Source organism: Chroicocephalus ridibundus, chromosome Z, assembly GCF_963924245.1.
Source record: "Chroicocephalus ridibundus chromosome Z, bChrRid1.1, whole genome shotgun sequence".
Classification (NCBI taxonomy): domain Eukaryota; kingdom Metazoa; phylum Chordata; class Aves; order Charadriiformes; family Laridae; genus Chroicocephalus; species Chroicocephalus ridibundus.
Window position 1 is genome coordinate 71,076,108 of NC_086316.1, and position 20,168 is coordinate 71,096,275.

General features: G+C 42.7%; 1 protein-coding gene across 6 annotated transcripts in view; it reads left to right on the plus strand.

Annotated features, from left to right (window-relative positions):
• Positions 1–240: 240 nt before the first annotated feature.
• C6 (complement C6) overlaps positions 241–20,168 on the plus strand; it is a 31,501-nt gene continuing 11,573 nt past the window's right edge. The window contains exons 1-10 of one of the 6 annotated variants that reach the window (XM_063320668.1): positions 241–327; positions 1,372–1,425; positions 2,695–2,852; positions 3,584–3,740; positions 5,377–5,521; positions 6,168–6,309; positions 7,145–7,283; positions 9,196–9,396; positions 18,095–18,335; positions 19,006–19,128. In XM_063320668.1, coding sequence (XP_063176738.1) covers positions 256–327; positions 1,372–1,425; positions 2,695–2,852; positions 3,584–3,740; positions 5,377–5,521; positions 6,168–6,309; positions 7,145–7,283; positions 9,196–9,396; positions 18,095–18,335; positions 19,006–19,128 — 1,432 coding nt within the window. In that variant the 5' untranslated portion in view covers positions 241–255. The other 5 variants (XM_063320672.1, XM_063320671.1, XM_063320674.1 and 2 more) reach the window with 5 other exon arrangements.

The following is a 20,168-nucleotide window of genomic DNA, read 5'->3' on the forward strand; positions in this document are numbered from 1 at the left end:
GGCTATTTTGATTTCTCATGACAAGTTTACACAATGTAATAAGGATCTGGCAGAACATCAGTTTGCTAATTGTGTCCTCAAGTTGTGTAACAACACTTCCTTGGCCAAAATAAGAATTAAAAAAAACAACTGCAAAGGCAACTGGAAAATGAAGCTATGCAGGAAGCTCTGAGTTGTTTTTCTTTTTCAAGGATATATATGCTGTTGGGTCCCAACAAATTGGAAAATATGTTTTGAGGACTGTGTCATCTTGACATGTTTCTGCCAGTCTGCTGGAGTGAGGAGGGATTCAACGCAGCATTGCCCTCAGGGCAGGATGCACGCCGGGTATTTGGGAGATTTTGGGTTCTGTTCCAGACTTTATTTTTTTTTAGGGCAAACTACTTGGGTTGTGCTTGCTGTTGCTGTTTCTGTTCTGCACGGGTGTGTTCTCTTTCTTTCCATTTAAATTCCTGCCCTGGCACCTCCGTCTCGGGGTGGTGCCCGTGTTTCAGGGCAGAGGCTGTTGGCCTGCTGGCTGTCTGCTGGCTGCGCTTCCCCAGGGCCACTGTGTGCCCAGAGCTCACCACAGAGGTCAACAGGCAAAGTGCTGTAAATAACCTCAAATGTACTAGTATTTTTGTTTTCTTTGGGAGCCCCACTTTTGCAGAGAGGGTGCAGCAGCAGGCAGATATTTTGCCCTGGCCTGGTCTCTGTCTCCTGTTTCCAGTTGAAACCAGTAATGAAGTATGAGCAAGTCCTATTTTACCAGATTCTCATTCTCTTGCCTTCAAACTGAGAGCAGAGGGGTTGCACAGCGCTATCGGGCCGCACAAGGACACCTGCAATGCATTGGGCCTGATGCAAAGCTATTTTTATTCCTCTCAGCTCATGCTGGGCAGCCACATTTGTAGGAAGAGCTGTTCCTCCACAGGTCTCTAGAACACATCTCGCTGAGGGTGTTGGTGGAGAGGCTGTTTCTTTCTGACCATTCCTGCCACCAGACCAGATCTGCCTTCATTAACGGATAACCAAATCAAACAAAACGTCCAACCTTTCACTAAAGAGGCTGCAGAAAATCACGCCAAGGTCACACCAGTCTGCAAAGTTGACTGACTTTGCAGCTAACAGTCTTGCAGTAAGTTAATAACAAAGATTTTTGTTGGCTTCAATGCACAGAGGTTACAAAACATATGGGGAAGTCTTTGTGGTTTTTTGTTTTGTTTTCTTTTCTTTAAAATGTTGAATTAATCTCCCATGTACTTACATTTATATGGCTATTGATATGTTTCTGATGTATTGATTGGTTGGAGTTTTGCTCACAAACAAGAATAAACAGTGTTTTTCTATGTACAGTACAGTGAAGGAATGAACAAAGTAATTGTTCCATAGGTCTTCGTCTCTCTTCTAAGACGGCACCGTTGGTGCAAGGAGCCAGGAACTCAGGTAAGGAAATACGTGTTATACCTGTTTTCCTCTCGGTTCATTGGCAAGACTGCCAACCTCTCTTGGGTTTTACTGTATTTTGCGTTTGATTATACTTAAATCTCTCTGAAAGGCTTGTTCATTGATGAATTATTGTGTAAAAAATGCTCTGAATTCTCACTGCGACAGCTGTGTGAAGATTTACTGCCTTTCTTTACTAAAGGAGGAAGCAATGTTTTGACTTAATGCAATTTCATTTTTCTCAGCAAGGTATAAAAATCATAATAGCATATGTGGCTAAAAATCTAAAATAGAAAAAAAATGCACATTTCATTTCAAACTTTTCAAAATGAAATCTTTTGGCATATTGTTTTAAAATAAATTCTTTGCTTTTAAAACTTCCTATTCGGTTTTGGTTTTTTGGAGGCAAAACAAAAAATGTTCTAAAATGACAATGTTCTACTATAACAGTGTATCAAATTTAGTGTTGATTCAATCTCATGATAAGGGGGAAAAATCTTTTGCATTTTTTAATGTATAAAGAGTTTGTCTGGAAAACATTTTTCAGATTTACCAAGCATTATTACTTCCTAAAGACTACCTACAATCTTCTGCCCCATCAAATACAGTTTGATTGACCACTGGACTAAGAAATAGGCTAGCTGTTTTGTCTTCTGCTGTTGGTAGAAAATTTGGATGAGTTTTGAATTGTGATGGTTTGCGGTTCAGACAGGCTAGTCAAAACTAAGAACAACAAAAAGCTGAAGGAAGCATCCACTGTAGCAAAGCACTTACGCAGAGGGGTTTTATAGGCATGTGAAAATGAACTGATCACAGGGTAAGAGATGGGGCTGCTTACTTTTAAGGTTCTGTTTGTTGTTTTGTGTATTTTACCCGAAGAGCTGTCTCATGCTTTTATTCTTATTCCTAGAAAATATTTTTGACAATACTTTTAAGCAACAAAGAGCAATATCAGATCTTTACCTGTCATGTTCAAAATGATTAATAAGCAACTTCTTAAGCAGAAATAATGCACAGTCATGATTAGTACTCCTGATAAATAAGTAGGCAGGAAAGCCATTGTGACTTCTGGTCCTTACAGTATTAACTAAATTACTGATAAATATGTATCATGCATTATTGCCCTTTTCTAGGTACACTGCTTAGGAACTCTGTATTGTGAAACAGATTTATAGACTCTGCAAATTAGAAGAGATATCTCTCTAAGGATACAGGCACAACTGCAAGTGAGCGTTTCTTGAGCTTTTGTTACCTGTCCATGTGCTGTAGATGGGCACCTTCACTACGGACAAGAGGATGTTAATGCTGATGATCCTGCTGAGCCTGGCCATTGGGAGCAGCCAGGGGTGCTACTGTGAACATTACCCATGGGGGCCGTGGTCTGCCTGTTCACAAACCTGCAATTACGGCACACAGACCAGGCACAGGTAGGGCCAAACTACCTCACTGCTTCTATCTTTCTGTTTATTCCTTGAGAAAATAACACTTCTAGGGATGGGGACATGCATCTGAAGCTCCAGCTTCCATAGTACACTGAGAAAAATTGTCGTACCCAAGTATTTACTGGATGAACAGATTGTATTTTAATTGCAGGACTGAAAAATTAAAAAATTATGTATGTAGAGCCTCCAAACAAACCTGTATCTGCTAACACGTGCAGTGAGAACAGCAAGGTCCTATGATGGCCGTGCCAGTAGCGTGCACATGGGGCTGGCACTCGGTGCTCCGGGAGCTCTGCCCAGTGCAGAGCAATGACACAGGAGGGGTCAGCTGCAGCGCCGCAAGCCTACGGAAAGTTCCTCCCTCTAGGATTAATTTTATGACAACAGTTAAAGTCAAATAAAGATTCAGCAGCACCAAATTAGGTGCAATTCAGTTGTATACTCTAAACTTGCGAAAAATCCACTCTTTTCCTCCTGGCTCTTTCGGTAGCTATTCTCTGGGACATTCGAAGTGACATGAATCAAAAATAATTGATCTGCAAACTTAAGGCATGTTTGTATTTTTCTTTTAATCAACATGCTGCAACTACCTAGTATCTCTCAAGTTTTTTTCACTGGACTCAAATAATTTTCCTCATCAGCCTTCACCCACAGTTAGAGAACATCTACGATCTGTCTATGATTCCTTCCTAGCATAACTTGTTAAATTTTTTTAGGCAAATAAGAATGGATGAATATTATAGCCAAAACTTCTGTGACCAGCTGTGCACAAAGCAGGAATCTCGCGCATGTAACCAGCAAACATGTCCTATCAACTGTCAGCTTGGAGACTTTGGCCCTTGGTCAGAATGTGACCCATGCATTAAAAAACAAGTAGGTGGAAAATGTATTATATAGGTTAAATGCAATAAATTATGCTTAAGAGATCTCTCTGTTTCAGACATTCAACTTTATGGAAACTGATCTGCAAAATGACAGTTTAAGTTAACAAGGGAAATTGGTTATGAATTATAAGAGTAGAAGATGGAAAGAACAAGTTAAAATAAGCAGATCAAAATGGAAAGGGGTGATTTAGTAGGGTAAATCCATTTATGAGAACTTGCTTCAAAAGTTCCATTGTCACAATTAAAGATGAGTTTTCCATATAAAGGATAAATTAAGCTGTAGAATTTGCATATCTGTTCAAGCAGGAGAAAGTCATGGAATCTTTAGCTTATCCATAGCATTCTATATGTTCTAAAGAAAAGAAAAATAGGATCAAATCACCTGTTACGAATCACCTGTTGCAAATCCTAACCAGCACTGGCTAGAAATGCTCAGGCTACGTCTTGAACTGATAGTCAGGATTGGTTTGAGATTGCTGTTAAGAAATCCAGAGCGCCATTCCCCCAGCCTTTATAGCCTACACAAAAAACAGGTGGATGCGCTTAAAATCTGTGGAACAAAGCCCCACGATGGTGGTTTTTTCCTCTTGTTGTGTCTGTTGACTGATGGTAGACTTAGAGGTGAGATGGCAGAGAGGGAAGAGGTGAAAAGTCAGGTTTCTAAAGAAACCAAGCCCTGGCAAATGTAAGGTTGTAGGGAGCGAAGGGGAGTGAAGTGCAGATTGTTTGGGGTAGCTATGTAGCTGGTGGGTCTGAGCTTTGAGGCTGACCACGACAGCAGCTCTGAGTTTCTGTACAGGCACTGCCTACAGCTCTCTGAATGTCCTGCTCAGTTTCAGAAATCCGTGCCTGAAACACAATCTTGAAAAACCTGTCAGATATTGTAAGTATATCTTTACATGCATTTATAGCTTTCTGATGCCCACGCAGGATGAGGAAGGCATGAAGAAACTGTTCAAGGCGCGAGATGTGAACCACCCTGTGGTGTTCCCATCCTGAAACTGGGATGGAGAGTGTAAGCGCAGAGCAGAGAGAGTGGGAAACAGCAAACAAGCTGCAAGAGCTGAAAGGAGGCATTGCTCTCAAACGAAGTGATTTTTTTTGTAATCAATATCCTCTTAAATGGCTGAGTTTCTTACCTACACATCCATATATAGAAGCATTGTTCATTTTTATTAACTTTAAATATTGATGGAACGCATTTGTTGCTTCAAGCAAAAAGGTGCTTTTGTGGACTGAGATCCATTTTCCCCTCCAAGCTATAAAGATTACTGCTTGTGACCTTTATAAATACAAACAACCATCAGAATGCAGGACGTGACTTCCAAGGTGAGTGTGAAGACTAGCGTAAACAAGCTCCCAGGGAAAGGGAGGGACGAAGAAGCGGAAGCTCACACAAATAATATAATGAGCGTTCTGGATCCCAAATGGAGTACAAGGAAGGGTTATCTTGAGCTCAAAAGCAAAGTAGAATGTAAGGAAAAAAATAACTTATTATTTCCTTCAGGGGTCTGGTTTTGATAAAGCTTCAGCAGCACTGAGGCACGTGGCTCTGCCTGGGGGGACACCTAGCTACAAAAACTGCTCACACAAACAACCCTGGTTTTATTTCTTCTGCCTTTCAGTTTCGTGTCCGGACACTCCTGCGACCATCCCAGTTTGGGGGCCAGGCCTGTACCGAGGCACTGGTGGATTCCCGCCCATGCTTCCCAACTAAGCTCTGCAACATAGTGGAAGTTGATTGCAAGAATAAATTTCAGTGTGAAAGTGGTAATGACAACCTTCATTGTGTAACTGCTGCATTATTAGATAGTCAAAAGACTAGACACAGAGACAAAAAATTTGTCCAGATGATACAAATCTCGTCTATTCCAGGGAAAAGGAGCAAGGAGAAAAGTCTACTTAAGGATTTCATATGTATTAGTAGCAGCTTTTGTTGGCAGTTTCTTCTGTAACTGAAAGTAATTCAAGTGCAATCTCTAGCCTGAGATGTCAGCATGACCGTGACAGCTAGACAGTAGCACTGTTCCAATAATATTGCTTTGCACAAATTTTTCATGTGCAAACACATCCCTAGAGTTTATCCGAACATAAACTTGCACTATTTTTTTTAAATTTGTGGGCGTTTCTTGTTTGCTTCAATATAAATACACCTGGTCAGCCTCAAAATAACTTTATCCACAGATCATTTTACTAAACCTCAAATTAAGCTTTTGCAGCTCCAAAGCAAGGCAAAACTGTCAGAATTTAAATTCTTATTGGAATAATCTAGGCATTATACATACTGCCTTGTTGTTAATTTCTACAGCAAGTTCACACCTTTACTAGGAAAAAAGACAGACTGCCTTTTTTTCTGCATTCAGACATGATGAATCTTTGCATAAAGTTTCTTGCTGCTGCTCTTTCTCTGGCGCAGGTCGCTGTATTGCAAAAAAATTGGAATGTAATGGAGAAAATGACTGTGGGGATAACTCTGATGAAAGAAATTGTGGGAGGAGAAAGACCGTGTGTAACAGGAAGTATGAGAGCATCCCAGGTGTGCAGTTAATAGGCAATGGGTAAGCCAGCTTTGCTTATTTTCCGTAACCTTGAGATTGTTATCTCACTAGTTGACATAAAGATACTTACATATTATCCCATTAATGCACAAAATCTCTCAGATTAAAATTAAGAAGAAATGATAAAAATGCAACCAAACCATGGGCTAGGACTTGCCCACTGCATCTGCCAGTCCGTCTCTGCACTGCTGGTGTGCTGGAGAAAGAGCTGTGAGGGAGCACTGCTGTCTGAGTGACCCTTCCTGCCCCACAGCAACCACAGCATCGCGTACTGGCAACTTCTAGCTCACTTATGTCAAGTGCTTCAGGAATTTTGAGGGTGTTCCTCTACAAATATTTGATTGTCTGTGACAAAAATTGTCACACAATACCAACCGTCACCTCTTCCAGGCTACTAATTTAAGCGGTGTAAAGCCTAAACACGGGCTGCCTGTCCCAGGTAGTCTTGCATTTCCTAATTGAATTTTGAACTCAGTGTGCTCTGGTAACATCACTTATGGTAGAAATGGAGAACTGCTTGTGCATTTTCCTAGGCCATTTTTAGGTGTTTCTGTGCTTTAGAGTGACTGTGTCATGCTGACATTTGGATTATGTAGAGGGTTAGGCGCTGCTGGAAAGTAGGAAACAGGCTTTCTACTACAGCACTATTAGGTGAATTCAGTGTGAATGAGAAGTTCTTGTTAAGAAGCTTCTTTCAAAGCAGTAACATAACCCAAATGCTCATACCGTTTCATTCAAACCTACAAAGTCTTCAGTGCAGCTATATAGCACTAATTATTTCAAGTCTATATGTCTTTCTGGGATTGTTTAATCTCTGGAAATAATTTTTTGTTAGATTTCACATTCTGGCGGGAGATAGCCGAGGGGAAGTTCTTGGCAACTCATTCAATGGAGGACAATGCAAAACAGTGAAGCGCAATGAGACAAGGAAATCATATCGTCTTCCTGCGAACCTGGAGGCTGTCAGCTTTCAGGTATTCTCAACCAGCAACTCCTGGCTGAAAAACTGTTGCCATAATCACAATCCAAGTTATGCGTTCAAGTCTTAGACGGTAATGTGTGTTTTAGGACAAGATTTCTCAACCTGGTCAGGCCTGAATATGCTTCAGGTGATGTGTGGAAATGGGATAAATTGAGCAGTTGGATGACTCTACTCACGCCTTTCAGATCTGTGTTTACTCACTGCATTATATATCAGAGTCAAGATGATTGATTTGGGCTTCTCTCCTGCTGCCTCACGGCTGTGGCCATGTCTTTGTTCTGACTTGGTACCAAAAGCCTTGCTCCTAACCCTGACATAGTCTGTCCAGAGGCTTGTTCAAGTCCAAAGCTCATTTCAGCATCGCTGCTGTATGCTCGTAGTACCAATGGCTGTCATAACTCTAGGTTCCTTCTAGTCGTCTGCAGCCTGGGGACACAGTTCCTCCCTCACCAATTTCAGCGTCTTTGTCCTGCCTGTTCCCTGCCCAGCCCTTTTAAGAGCAGCCAGGAGAAGAGGTGGACACCAAGTCTGGGAGGCAGGAGGACAAGAAGGACACAGTCTGGGGAGGCGTCTTGCAGGACAGGCCAAGGACAAAATCAACCTGGCCTGTATCTCATAAAAAATATGGGAATCAATTTTTTTAGACCTGATATTTCAGACTTTTAGGCACTGATATTTAGAAAAGACTTTGAGTACCATGGTTAGGGCAGAACATCTGGCTGTGCACATATTGGCAGGCCCTGCCTGAAGCCAACAGATGCTGCATTGCGAAGGAAGGAATGCAGGATGTGAAAAAAAGCTCAACTAATGGATGAAATCTGAAATGCTGATTTCTGCCACGAGTGCTGTGAGTTTTTAGTGTAACTTTAACAGGAGCAAAGGGCACCCTAATATGCCCCATGGAAACTGCAATTGGATTGGACATGACATGTAGGTTTTGTCAGTAATGGTGAAAAACTATTGTATGCAAAAATATTCAATGGGAAAAACAAGACTTGGTTAACCCATGGTGATCTCTTTAAAGCTGTGTGGTTTATTAAGTTACTGATGTCCATTTGCAGAACCGTTAAGGATTTGTGAATCTCACTTTGAGAGTACATCTGTAGCTTTTAACATTCAGAGCAGCCTTTGGTATAGAAGTGTCACTGGATCAGGCTTTCTTGGAACTTCAGTGTGTTTTCATGCAAAAGCATATGAATTCTTGGAGAATGGGAATGGATAGGCGAGTGGACGACCTCACCTCCCAAGGTCCTTACTAGTCCTATTAATTAAACAAGTTTAGAGGAGGGGAAAAATTGAATCCTTTGAACACCCACAGGGATTTTCCTGAGTCTTGGGAAATGAGTAATTTCTGAACTGGTACTGAAATTGTCTTGGGTGCTGAAATTGTCTGAGATTTACCAACTTGGTCAGGCATGTTTGCTTCTCTGGAAACCTGATCATTCCTCTAGCTGGGAATTAAGAAGAAAGGACAGAAAACATCAAGCTTTTTGCCTTGCACAATATAGAAACCATGGGACTAGGACTTAGTCACAGTATCGACATAGCATGAAGGTCTAAGAGTCTTTGAAAAGTGCTTTGAAACACTTATTGAAAATTATTCCTAAACTTTAGGGCATGGGGGTGTGGAATTTTAGAAGAAAGCATTACATGCTTCCCCCCCTCCCCCCCGCCTTATTTAAATGCCTATTAGTAAGTCTACATCTTATCTTGTATTCCTCTCACCTATTAACCTTTCTCAGCCTCATCTTTTGTGTTAAGAACAGTTTTTTAGCTTACTGCCATGTCTCAAATAAGCAGGCCTGTTTCCTCCATAAAAAAAATAATCAAGAATTCATTGCTTAGTAGGTTTCTGTTTCAGATTATTATTTGGGCAAATGCATTTTGCGTTACTGAATCTCCAGGTAATAGATGAAGAGGATGATGTAACATCAGACTTCTACAATGATTTAACTCCCCTGATTGATAGTGCTCATGAAAGTAGTTCATCCACTCATGCTGGTCAAAGATCTTCTGGTATCCCACTTTTATTCTCAAGAAAGACACGGGTCAAAGTCACATCATCTTCCTCCTTCAAGAAAGCCATTGAAGCCTCATATGAAAAGGTAATTGAGTCTTCCAATTTCTTTCTTTCATTCAATTTCTGTCTCCTCATCTCAGAACTGAGCTACCAAGGGCTACGTTCCTTATCAAGGCACTGGCATTACTTTTTTTTTAAAAAAAAAACACAGTAGAATTATGCATTAAAAAGTTCCTCTTCTGATGATTCTGGTTACATACTTTATGTAATGCAACATGCTTTTCTGTTTTTAGTACAGAAATCATAGGTTTATTGAACTTAAAAAAGCATAGATTTGACATAGATTTGAGATTACCAGATCGGGTAAATCACTCCTTTCCCTGTCCTAGTTATAGATTAAGAAGGCAGAATGCCATGTAGTTACAGTATGAGACAACTCTAAAAAAAAAAGGGGTGCACTCAGGGATGTCATATATATGCATGTACTGGGAATCAATCTAAATTATTTTTTGATTTGGTAATTAACTTGCATATTGGAGTGTCATGGCTGACAAGATGCACTTGGTCATAAAGATAGTCTCAGAAATAACACATCCACAGAAAATTTTCTGAGAATGGAAAACCTTTTTCCCATATAATTCTGCACCATTAATGCAGATGAATACTGTGAGATGTAAGATTATGTACTTTTATAGTTTAAATGCAGAAAAGGATGGCCTATTGTTTGCACTTCTGCATGGAAAAGGCCGTAAGACTGACCAAAACTAATGCCTGTTGAAACCCAGGAGTTCTAATACAATTAGAATGAATCAATGAATCTTTTGAAAAAATATTAGTCTTAAGATTTCCTATGATGGAAGTTTACTGCAGGCCTTGCTAAATTGTCCTAATGGTTAAGTGACTTGACTGCTTAAATAGTCCATTAGTTCTAGTTTGAATTCAACTATATTGAATTTCTGGCTGCTGGAAACCTGTTGAATTTCATTCTCATTTAGATACCTGTAGAAAGATCAGTCTGTTCTTTCGTACAACTCTTAAGTTTATTTTGGTGGAGTGGTGCTTCTTATTGGCTCAAACACAGACCAAAGCTACTTATGGAAATGTTAATTTAAATGAAATTTCATCGGGAAGGTTTTTTTTGGAGGTATGTTTGTTTTCAGCATTGTTGTCATGAAATCCCAGAAATCCACCTGAAACAGCCAATAACTTAGTTTGGTGTTGGCTAAAGATGACACAGGATAAAATCCCTTCTTAGTGGGCAGGAGTTTTAACTTGTGTATTTCTCGTGTTCTCTGCCGTGTCATAAGGGGAGCCTCTATTTTTATCTCTATCTGTATAAATTTTATTTATGTGTGTTTGTAGATAGATGTATGCTTACATATGTTTGAGAGATCTATAAATGGATTTGCAATACTTTCTTAAATAGTGAAAATAAATGTTTATATAGACCACTTAAAAGGAGGGGGAACTTACCTGGGCTTTGGGAGGTCAGATTCAGACCTATATATTAAACTGTGTGCAGAAGGGCTTCATATGAGCATCACAGGATCTCTAGAGGCCCCTAGCCACTTGAAAGGTCATGCATTTTCCCATATTGGCATGGAAGAAATATGGAAACTTGACATTTTTCAAGTTTATTTCTGTTTACCAGAAACATTTTTAGCCAAGCTGACTGGTCCTCTAGTATGTCTTCTTGGTTTCTGATCCTTTAATCAAAGAATCATAGAACCATAGAATAGTTTGTGTTGGAAGGGACCTTTAAAGATCATCTAGTCCAAGCCCTCTACAATGAGCAGGGACATCTTCAACTATGTCAGGTTGCTCAGAGCCCCGTCCAACCTGACCTTGAATGTTTCCAGAGATGGGGCATCTAACACCTCTCTGGGCAACCTGTGCCAGTGCTTCACCACCCTCATTGTAAAAAATTTCTTCCTTATAGCTAGTCTAAATCTTCTGTCTTTTCGTTTAAAGCAATTACCCCTTGTCCTATCACAACAGGCCCTACTAAAATATCTGTCCCCATCTTTCTTGTAGGCCCCCTTCAGGCACTGAAAGGCCGCAATAAGGTCTCCCCGGAGCCTTCTCTTCTCCACGCTGAATAACCCCAACTCTCTCAGCCTGTCCTCATAGCAGAGGTGCTCCAGCCCTCTGATCATTTTTGTGGCCCTCCTCTGGACCCACTCCCACTGGTCCATGTCTTTCTTGTACTGACGTCTCCAGAGCTGGTAATCCAGGTGGGGTCTTACCAGAGCAAAGTAGAGGGGCAGAATCACCTCTCTCGACCTGCTGGCCACACTTCTTTTGATCCAGCCCAGAATATTTGTCCAGGTCCCTCTGAATGGTATCCTGTCCCTCAGATGCGTCAATTGCACCACTCAGCTTGGTATTGTCTGCAAACTTGCTGACGGTGCACTCGATACCACTGTCTATGTCATAGATGAAGATATTAAAAAGTACTGATCCAAATATAGACCCCTGAGAGACACCACTTGTCAGCAATCTCCATCTCCATCCATTGAACCATTTACCACTACTCTCTGCATGCAACCATCCAGCCAATTCCTTATCCACCAAGCAGTCCAAGCATCAAATCCATATCTCGGCAATTTAGAGAGAAGGATTTTGTGCGGAACCATGTAAAAGGCCTTCCAGAAGTCCAGATAGATGACATCCATAGCTCTTCCCTTGTCCACAGATGTAGTCACTCCATCAGAGAAGGCCACGAGGGTGGTCAGGCAAGACTTGCCCCTGGTGAATCCATGCTGTCTGTGTTGAATCACCTCCCTGTCCTCCATGTGCTTTTATACAGCTTCTAGGAGGATCTGTTCCATGACTTCCCAGGCACAAAGGGGAGGCTGGCAGGTTGGTAGTTACCAGGGTTGTCCTTTCTACCCTTTTTAAAAATGGGTGCTATCTTTTGCTTTTTCCAGTCACTGGGGACTTCACCTGACTGACATGACTTTTCAAATCTCATGGGGAGTGGCTTTGGCAACTACATCAGCCAATTCCCTTAGGACTCTAAGGTGCATCTTGTCAGCTCCCATAGACTTCTGTATGTTCACGTTCCTCAGGTGTTCTCCAGCCTGATCTCTTACAGTGGGAGGGACTTTTCTCCCCCAGTCCCTGCCTTGTGGTCCATCCACATATAGAATCACAGAATCGTCTATGTTGAAAGGGACCTTTGAGATCATTGAGTCCAAACATCAACCTAACACAGCCAAAACCACCACTAAACCATGTCCTCAAGCACCACATCTACCCATTTCTTAAACACATCCAGGGATTGCGACTCAACCTTTTCCCTGGGCAGCCTTTTCCAATGTTTGATAATCCTTTCAGTGAAGAAGTTTTTTCTAAGATCCATCCTAAACCGCCTCAACTTGAGTAACTTAAGGCCATTTTCTCTTGTCCTATTGCTTGTTACTTGGGAGAAGAGACTGACACTGACCTCGCCACAATCTCCGTTCAGGTAGTTGTAGAGAGCGATAAGGTCTCCCCTCAGCCTCCTCTTCTCCAGACAAAACAACCCCAGCTCCCTCAGTCGCTCCTCATAAGACACGTTCTCCAGACCCCTTACCAGCCTTATTTCCCTTCTCTGGACCCGTTCCAGCACCTCAATTTCTTTCTTGTGGTGAGGGGCCCAAAACTGAACACAGTACTCAAGGTGCAGTCTCACCAGTGCCGAGTGCAGGGGGACGATCACTTCCCTAGTCCTACTCATCACACTATTTCTTATAAAGGTCAGGATGCTGTTGGCCTTCTTGGCCACTGGGGCACACTGCTGGCTCATATTCAGCCAGCTGTCCACCAACACCCCCAGGTCCTTTTCCACCAGGCAGCCTTCCCCTCACTCTTCCACAAGACTGTAGCCCTGCATGGGTTTGTTAGACTCACTTGAGAGGTGTAGGAAGAGAGATTGCCAGCGAAGACTGAGGCAAAAAAGTTGTTGAGTACCTCAGCCTGCTCCTCCTCTGTTGTTACCACTTTGCCAGTTACGTTCATCAGTGTGGGGTATGCTTTGTTTGACCTTCCTTTTCTGGCTCACATGCCTACAGAAACCTATTCTATTATATGATTCTAAGCCCTTCTTATTAGTCTTTGCATCCCTTGCAAGTTCAGCTCCAGCTGTGCCTTGGCCTTCTTGACCCCATCCTGACACAACTGGACAGTGTCGCTATACTCTTTCCAGGACACCTGTCCCTGCCTCCACTGCCTGGGCATTTCCTTCTTGCCCTTTTGTTTGACCATCAGGTCTCAACTCAGCCATGCCGGTCTCTCGCAATTGAGAGCTCTTGCACTCTATGGGAAGCATCCTTAAAGATCATCCTTGTGACCTCCCTAATGTCTTCTGTGTCTTCTGCTTGCACCATGGTAACCATTTAGGGTGGGATTCATCTTACATATCCATAGGCAGCAGCAGTTCCACAGGGATCTGCATCTCAGCTAATCACCCTCCTTTTGTATTGATGAAGAGAAATTGGGTGGGTTTCTACATAAACATCTGTTAATTGAATATTGCCCTAGTAGTGTGAAGAGGGAGCCCCGGTGACCACCTCTCTCTCTTCTCTGTACTAAATATAAGGAAAGATTCTTAAAGTGAGACTGGAATGTTACGTAACACATTTCATTATAAACTACTTTACTGATCTTGCCCATCCTGCTCCATGTTTTTATTTTTATATACTATTTTCTTCACTTTTTTGTCACTGAATTCCCATGCTGTGATGTCAAAGGGCTTCTGAAGGTTTTGTATAAGAATTTATGCCCAGTCCCTTAGCCCATGTTCCTAGTATTTCTGGCAGCAGTTAATTGAGTTGGACTGTTGGACTACCTGAACTACAATTCAAAAACTGAGACCTCAAAGATAGAAAGCCACCTCCACCTAGGGGGACATCAGGCAAGGACAGACATGATTCTGTGGCAATTCTACTTGTGATACTTGGGATGAAAGATTACTTCATCAGCACGTTCAGATGAAATCCTGGTTTGTTAGAAAATTTCCAATTAAAACTACTGGTTTCAACATCAGTCCAGCTCAGCTTGTGTTTGGCTCCTTTTTGCCAAAGTTGTATAATAAAACTAGACTTGAGTACTCACATTTGATTTAGACCAGGCTTTCTTTGGGAATAATCATCCCTGATCTACTAATAGTTTGTATTAATACCTGGTACTCATGCGTCAAGCTTGCTACAGGCACCTTGGTTTACCACTACAATTCACAGAATCACAGAACGGTTGGGGTTGGAAGGAACCTCTGGAGATCATCTAGTCCATCCCCCCTGCTACAGCAGGGTCAGCTAGAGTAGGTTCCACAGGAACGCATCCAGGCGGGTTTTGAATGTCTCCAGAGAAGGAGACTCCACCACCTCTCTCAGCAGCCTGTGCCAGTGCTCTGCCACTCGCAAAGTAAAGAAGTTCCTCCTCATGTTTAGGTGGAACCTCCTATGCTCAAGTTTGTGCCCATTACCCCTTGTCCCATTACCGGGCACCACTAAGAAGAGCCTGGCCCCATCCTCCTGACACCCACCCTTTGAGTATTTATAAGCGTTGATAAGGTCCCCCCTCAGTCATCTTTTTTCCAGACAGAAGAGACCCAAATCCTTCAGCCTTTCTTCATAAAAGAGGTATTCCAATCCCCTAATCATCTTCGTAGCCCTTTGCTGTCCCCTCTCCAGCAGTTCCCTGTCCTTCTTGAACCGGGGAGCCCAGAACTGGGCACAGTACTCCAGGTGCAGCCTCACCAAGGCAGAGTAGAGGGGGAGGATGACCTCCCTCGACCTGCTGGCCACACTCTTCTGGATGCACCCCAGGATGCCATTGGCCTTCTTGGCCACGAGGGCACATTGCTGGCTCATGGTCATCCTGTTGTCCACCAGGACTCCCAGGTCTCTTTCAGCTGAGCTGCTCTCCAGCAGGTCAGCCCCCAAACTGTACTGGTGCATGGGGTTATTCCTCCCCAAGTGCAGCACCCTACCCCTGCCCTTGTTGAATTTCATAAGGTTCCTCTCTGCCCAACTCTGCAGCCTGTCCAGGTCTCTCTGTATGGTGGCATGGCCTTCTGGTGTGTCAGCCACACCCCCCAGCTTTGTGTCATCAGCAAACTTGCTGAGGGTGCACTCTATCCCCTCATCCAGGTCATTGATGAATGTATTGAAGAGGACTGGACCCAGTACTGACCCCTGGGGAATACCACTCGTCACTGACCTCCAATTAGACTCTGTGCCCCTAATCACGACCCTCGGAGCTCTGTCTTTCAACTGGTTATCTATCCACCTTACTGTCCATTCATCTAACCCACACTTCCTAAGCTTCCCTATGAGGATGCTGTGGGAGACAGTGTGAAAAGCCTTGCTGAAGTCAAGGTAGACAACATCCACTGCCCTCCCCTCATCTATCCATCCAGTCATGCCATCATAGAAGGCTATCAGATTAGTCAGACGTGATCTCCCCTTGGTGAATCCATGTTGAGTACTTCTGATAGCTTTCGTTTCCTCCACATGCTCCGAGATGACCCCCAGAATGAGCTGTTCCATCATCTTTCCAGGGATGGAGGTGAAGCTGACCAGCCTGTGGTTCCCCAGGTCCTCCTTCTTGCCCTTTTTGAAGAGTGACATTGGCTTTCCTCCAGTCCTCAGGCACCTCGCCTGTTCTCCAGGACCTTTCAAAGATGATGTAGAGAGGCCCAGCAATGACTTCCGCCAGCTCCCTCAGCACTCTCGGGTGCATCCCGTCAGGGCCCATGGACTTGTGGATGTCTAATTGACCTAATTGATCTCTCACTTGATCCTCCTCATCCAAGGGGAAGTCTTCCACTTTCCCTGTTACTTTCTCCAAAGTCTGGGACTCCTGAGGGCTGGGCTGAGCAGTAAAGACTGAAGCAAAGAAGGCATTCAGTAACTGCACCTTCTCTGCATCCTCCGTCACCATGGCTCCTGTGTTACTCAATAGCGGGCCCACAACTTCTCTAGTTTTCTTTTTGCCTCCAATATACTTGAAGAAGCCCTTCCTGTTGAGCTTGACATCCCTTGCCAGGTTTAATTCCAAGGAGGCCTTGGCTTTCTGCATTTCATTCCTGAACACTCTGACAGCATTCTTGTAATCTTCCCAAATGGTCAGTCCCTTCTTCCACTTACTGTAAACTTCTTTCTTCCACTTGAGCTTTTTCAGAAGCTCCCTGCTCAACCATGCAGGTCTCCTGCGTCCCTTGCCTGATTTCTTGTTTTTACGGATGCACCAATCCTGAGCTTGGAGAAAGTGGTGTTTGAACACCAACCAGCTCTCTTGAGCCCCCCTGCCTTCCAGAGCCAATTAAACACGTGCCCCAAAATGACTGGAGACTTTGGAATCCCATTTCCTGGGACTGTTCTACAAGTGAGGGTTTCCAACATTCCGTGTGCCTCACAGATTTAGAACAGAAATCACTGGGTTTGACAATTGTAAGGTAAATTGCTAGTAATAAAAGCACTTAAGATACTTTTAGTAGCAGAAAATGCAAACGTGAGATGCATGTCAAGCAGAAGCTCATATTTACCATGCAAGTGGATGCTAAAACCAGTTAAGATTTTAGAGTCAATATTTGCCAAAGTGGCCTGCAATTTTGTGTGTCATAACTGAAATATTAGCTGGCACAGCCAAGAATTGAGGATCAGAACATAAACCACCTGAAAATCCTAAAAATGATGTTACCACAGGGTATTTTAGGAGCTGAATATAAACTGGGAATTGTTACATACCCTATTTCTTCCATTCTTATTCTCACTACAGCAGAAAACTGAGTATCCTTAGCTTATTTTCCAATGTGCAAATGACAGTACTGAAAGGAGCAGTGCTGTGCAGAACTGAGAGCTGAGGTCCAGCTTGTGTGTTACGTTGCTCAATCCTGGCTGGGAAAACTCCCTGTCTATGTGCCTTTTAAGCCAAGTGACCTTGGAGACAGAAGTGGAGTAAAGCCAACCTACCAGCAGCAAAATTCAGCAGAAGAACTGATGTATAAATCAGTAACAAAGTGTTTTAGAATGAATCTTTCCTATCTGCCGGTTAGTAATTTGTTCCAGTTTCTTGCCCCTCCTGTTTCTCTCGAACTCTTTGCTTCGGCCTCGTGCCATCAGTTCCCCTTGTCACTTTATAAATCCCTTCTTTCAGTATTTTTTATTCCTCTTTTTTCTGTTTAGTTAAACTCCCACATAAACAGACTCTAGAATTGCAAAAATATATGAATTAGCTGTTTCAAAACATCAGTTTTTCTAAACGTAAGAGATGTTTCCAGTGATTGAACCTTCTCTTTTTTTTTTTTTGCCTCTCACATTAACAGCCTGACACTTGAACTCAATGAGATCTTTATCTCTGTGCTTTAGTTTTCCTTTTAGCAGACTGATAAATTGTGAAACATCATAACACTGAGTTAGTATCCAGAACCTCACCAGATTAGTCGCAAATGACTCATGGATGCTTATACGCTGAAACCTTTCCTCTGAAAGCTTTGGTTGCCTTATCAATTGCTGGTGTACTGGTTACGGCACGAATCCTTTTGCTTCCTGTTTGGTAGGTGTTCAGGGAGTCCTAATTTTTGTTGGAATGCACAATGTAAAGGAGTAATGAGCATTGTCCTCAAGAACTCATGGGGTTCTTGAAAACTCCAGGGCTAGTTTGTTCATGGTTAAAGCAGCATGATACACAGGATTAATTAGTTCTTGCAATGTATCTCAGGGCATAGTCTTGGTTCCTCTGCTTTCTGTAGTTAACTACATATGAAGATGCTAAGACTCCCTTTTTCTTCTTTCTAGAATTCCAACTTTATTAGAGTCCATAAAGTCATTTCTGTTGCAAACTTCACAATGAAACAGTCAGATCTGCAGCTCTCAGATGTCTTTCTAAGAGCACTTAACCACCTGCCCCTGGAGTACAACTATGCTTCATACAGCAGAATATTTGATGACTTTGGTACTCACTATTACACCTCTGGGAAGATGGGTGGTTCCTATGACATTCTTTACCAGTACAGCTCTGACGAATTGAAGAACTCGGGTAGGTAATCTTTAACAAGAAAATATCATGATTTGTTTACCATCTTTCTTATCACTGTTTTAAGGTCTTAGACCACATTGTAAGTTCTCCAACAGCAAAAATCCTCTAGACTTGCATAGACTCAGGAATTACTCACACTGCCTAAATATAGAGCAAGAATAAATTTATTCTCTACACTGTCTTAATTTGAAAAGTTCAAGAGGTTTCTTACTTGGTAAACATCATTGTGTTCAGGGAAACCTCTTAAGACCTTCAGATTGAGACCAGGTGCCACAAGGAAAAGGTGTTCCAGCACACTTCAGTGTGGGACTGAGGTCTGAGAGGTCTAAATGGTTCTTTTTGGGATACAGTCATTAAAGTTGTTGGTATTGATTAGAAATTACTCTGAAAATATTCCCATGACTGCAAATCTGTCAAAATGAAAAGACAGTACCACAAAATACGAATCTTAACGCAACTGCTGTAACTTGCATAACCATTACCTAAAGGGGATGGTAAACATGACTCAGTCCAATACTGTTTGTACCTGGAGAAGCAGGCACCTGCAGTAGTGAAGTCTCCAGTGGTGAGTGAGGAGCAGGGAGACCTGCGATGGCTCACCTTGATGTGGGAGCCTGGGGGAATGTAACATGGTTATGGTGATGAAGCTGCTGCTCTGTGATATTTCTAGGTCTGTCAGTGGATGAATCAACAGAGTGTGTTCGAACAGAAACAACAAAGCGTGTGTTGTTCCGGAAGAAAAAGAAAGTCAGTACCAGATGCACCACAAACAGGATGACTGTGAAACATGAAGGTGACCATTATGAGAACAGTGTCCATGTCCTGCTACTTACCCTGAGAGACACCATTCCCCTCAGCTAGGTGCCCCAGGTGATCTCTCAGCTTTGTGAACTACAAATGCTCTTCCATCACTGTCAGAAGAGCAAGTGTTTCACTTTTTGTCTCTGAAGGAAGCACTGGAAACATTCTTTTACTTGCGAAAGAAGTTATGATGTAGGCGCACTCTTCCACTGCTCTGGAGCGCCACCATAGGGGATCCAGTGGCAGTCAGTCATAGATCTGACAAACATTCCTGGGTCCAGTGCCAGGCATGCTGACTGGGAAATGGGCACAACTAGAAATGTCTGATCATGACTGAGTTGCTGACCTTCCTTAAGGGTTGCTTAGGGCTCATTGTGAGAGTTGGGCAGGAGTAACATGCTCCCTGACCTTCGCCTCCCGCCTTCCTTATGCCAAGCAGACTTCTGGGTGCAGGAGTCCACAGAATCATAGAATCATCTATGTTGGAAAGGACCTAACACTGCCAAAACCACCACTAAACCATGTCCCTAAGTCCACAGCTACCTGTCTTTTAAATACCTCCAGGGATGGCAGTTCCACCACTTCCATGGGCAGCCTGTTCTAATATTTGATAACCCTTTCAGCGAAGAAATTTTTCCTAATATCCATCCTAAACCTCCCCTGGTGCAACCTGAGGCCATTTCTTCTTGTCCTACCACCTGTTACTTGGGAGAAGAGATCAACTCCCTGGCAATGTTACCTGGAAATGCCAGTAATGTGTCACAGGAACTGCAAAAAGTTTCTGCATTTTCTGCAAGAATGGCAAGAGTCATGCTCTGCATCACTAAAAACAGGGGTTTCATCACCTCCACCATATTTTTGTCCTCATTTTATGATCAATTTCCATTACTTGGGTGTTTACAGCTGGGACTAAAGATCCTGCCTTGCAGTGTGTTCTTCTAGAGGAGCCTGCTGTATCCCCGGCGTTTTCCATAAATGTCTTGTGTAGTTCTGAATACCTCTATGGCTAAGGTCTCAGACACTTTCAGACAC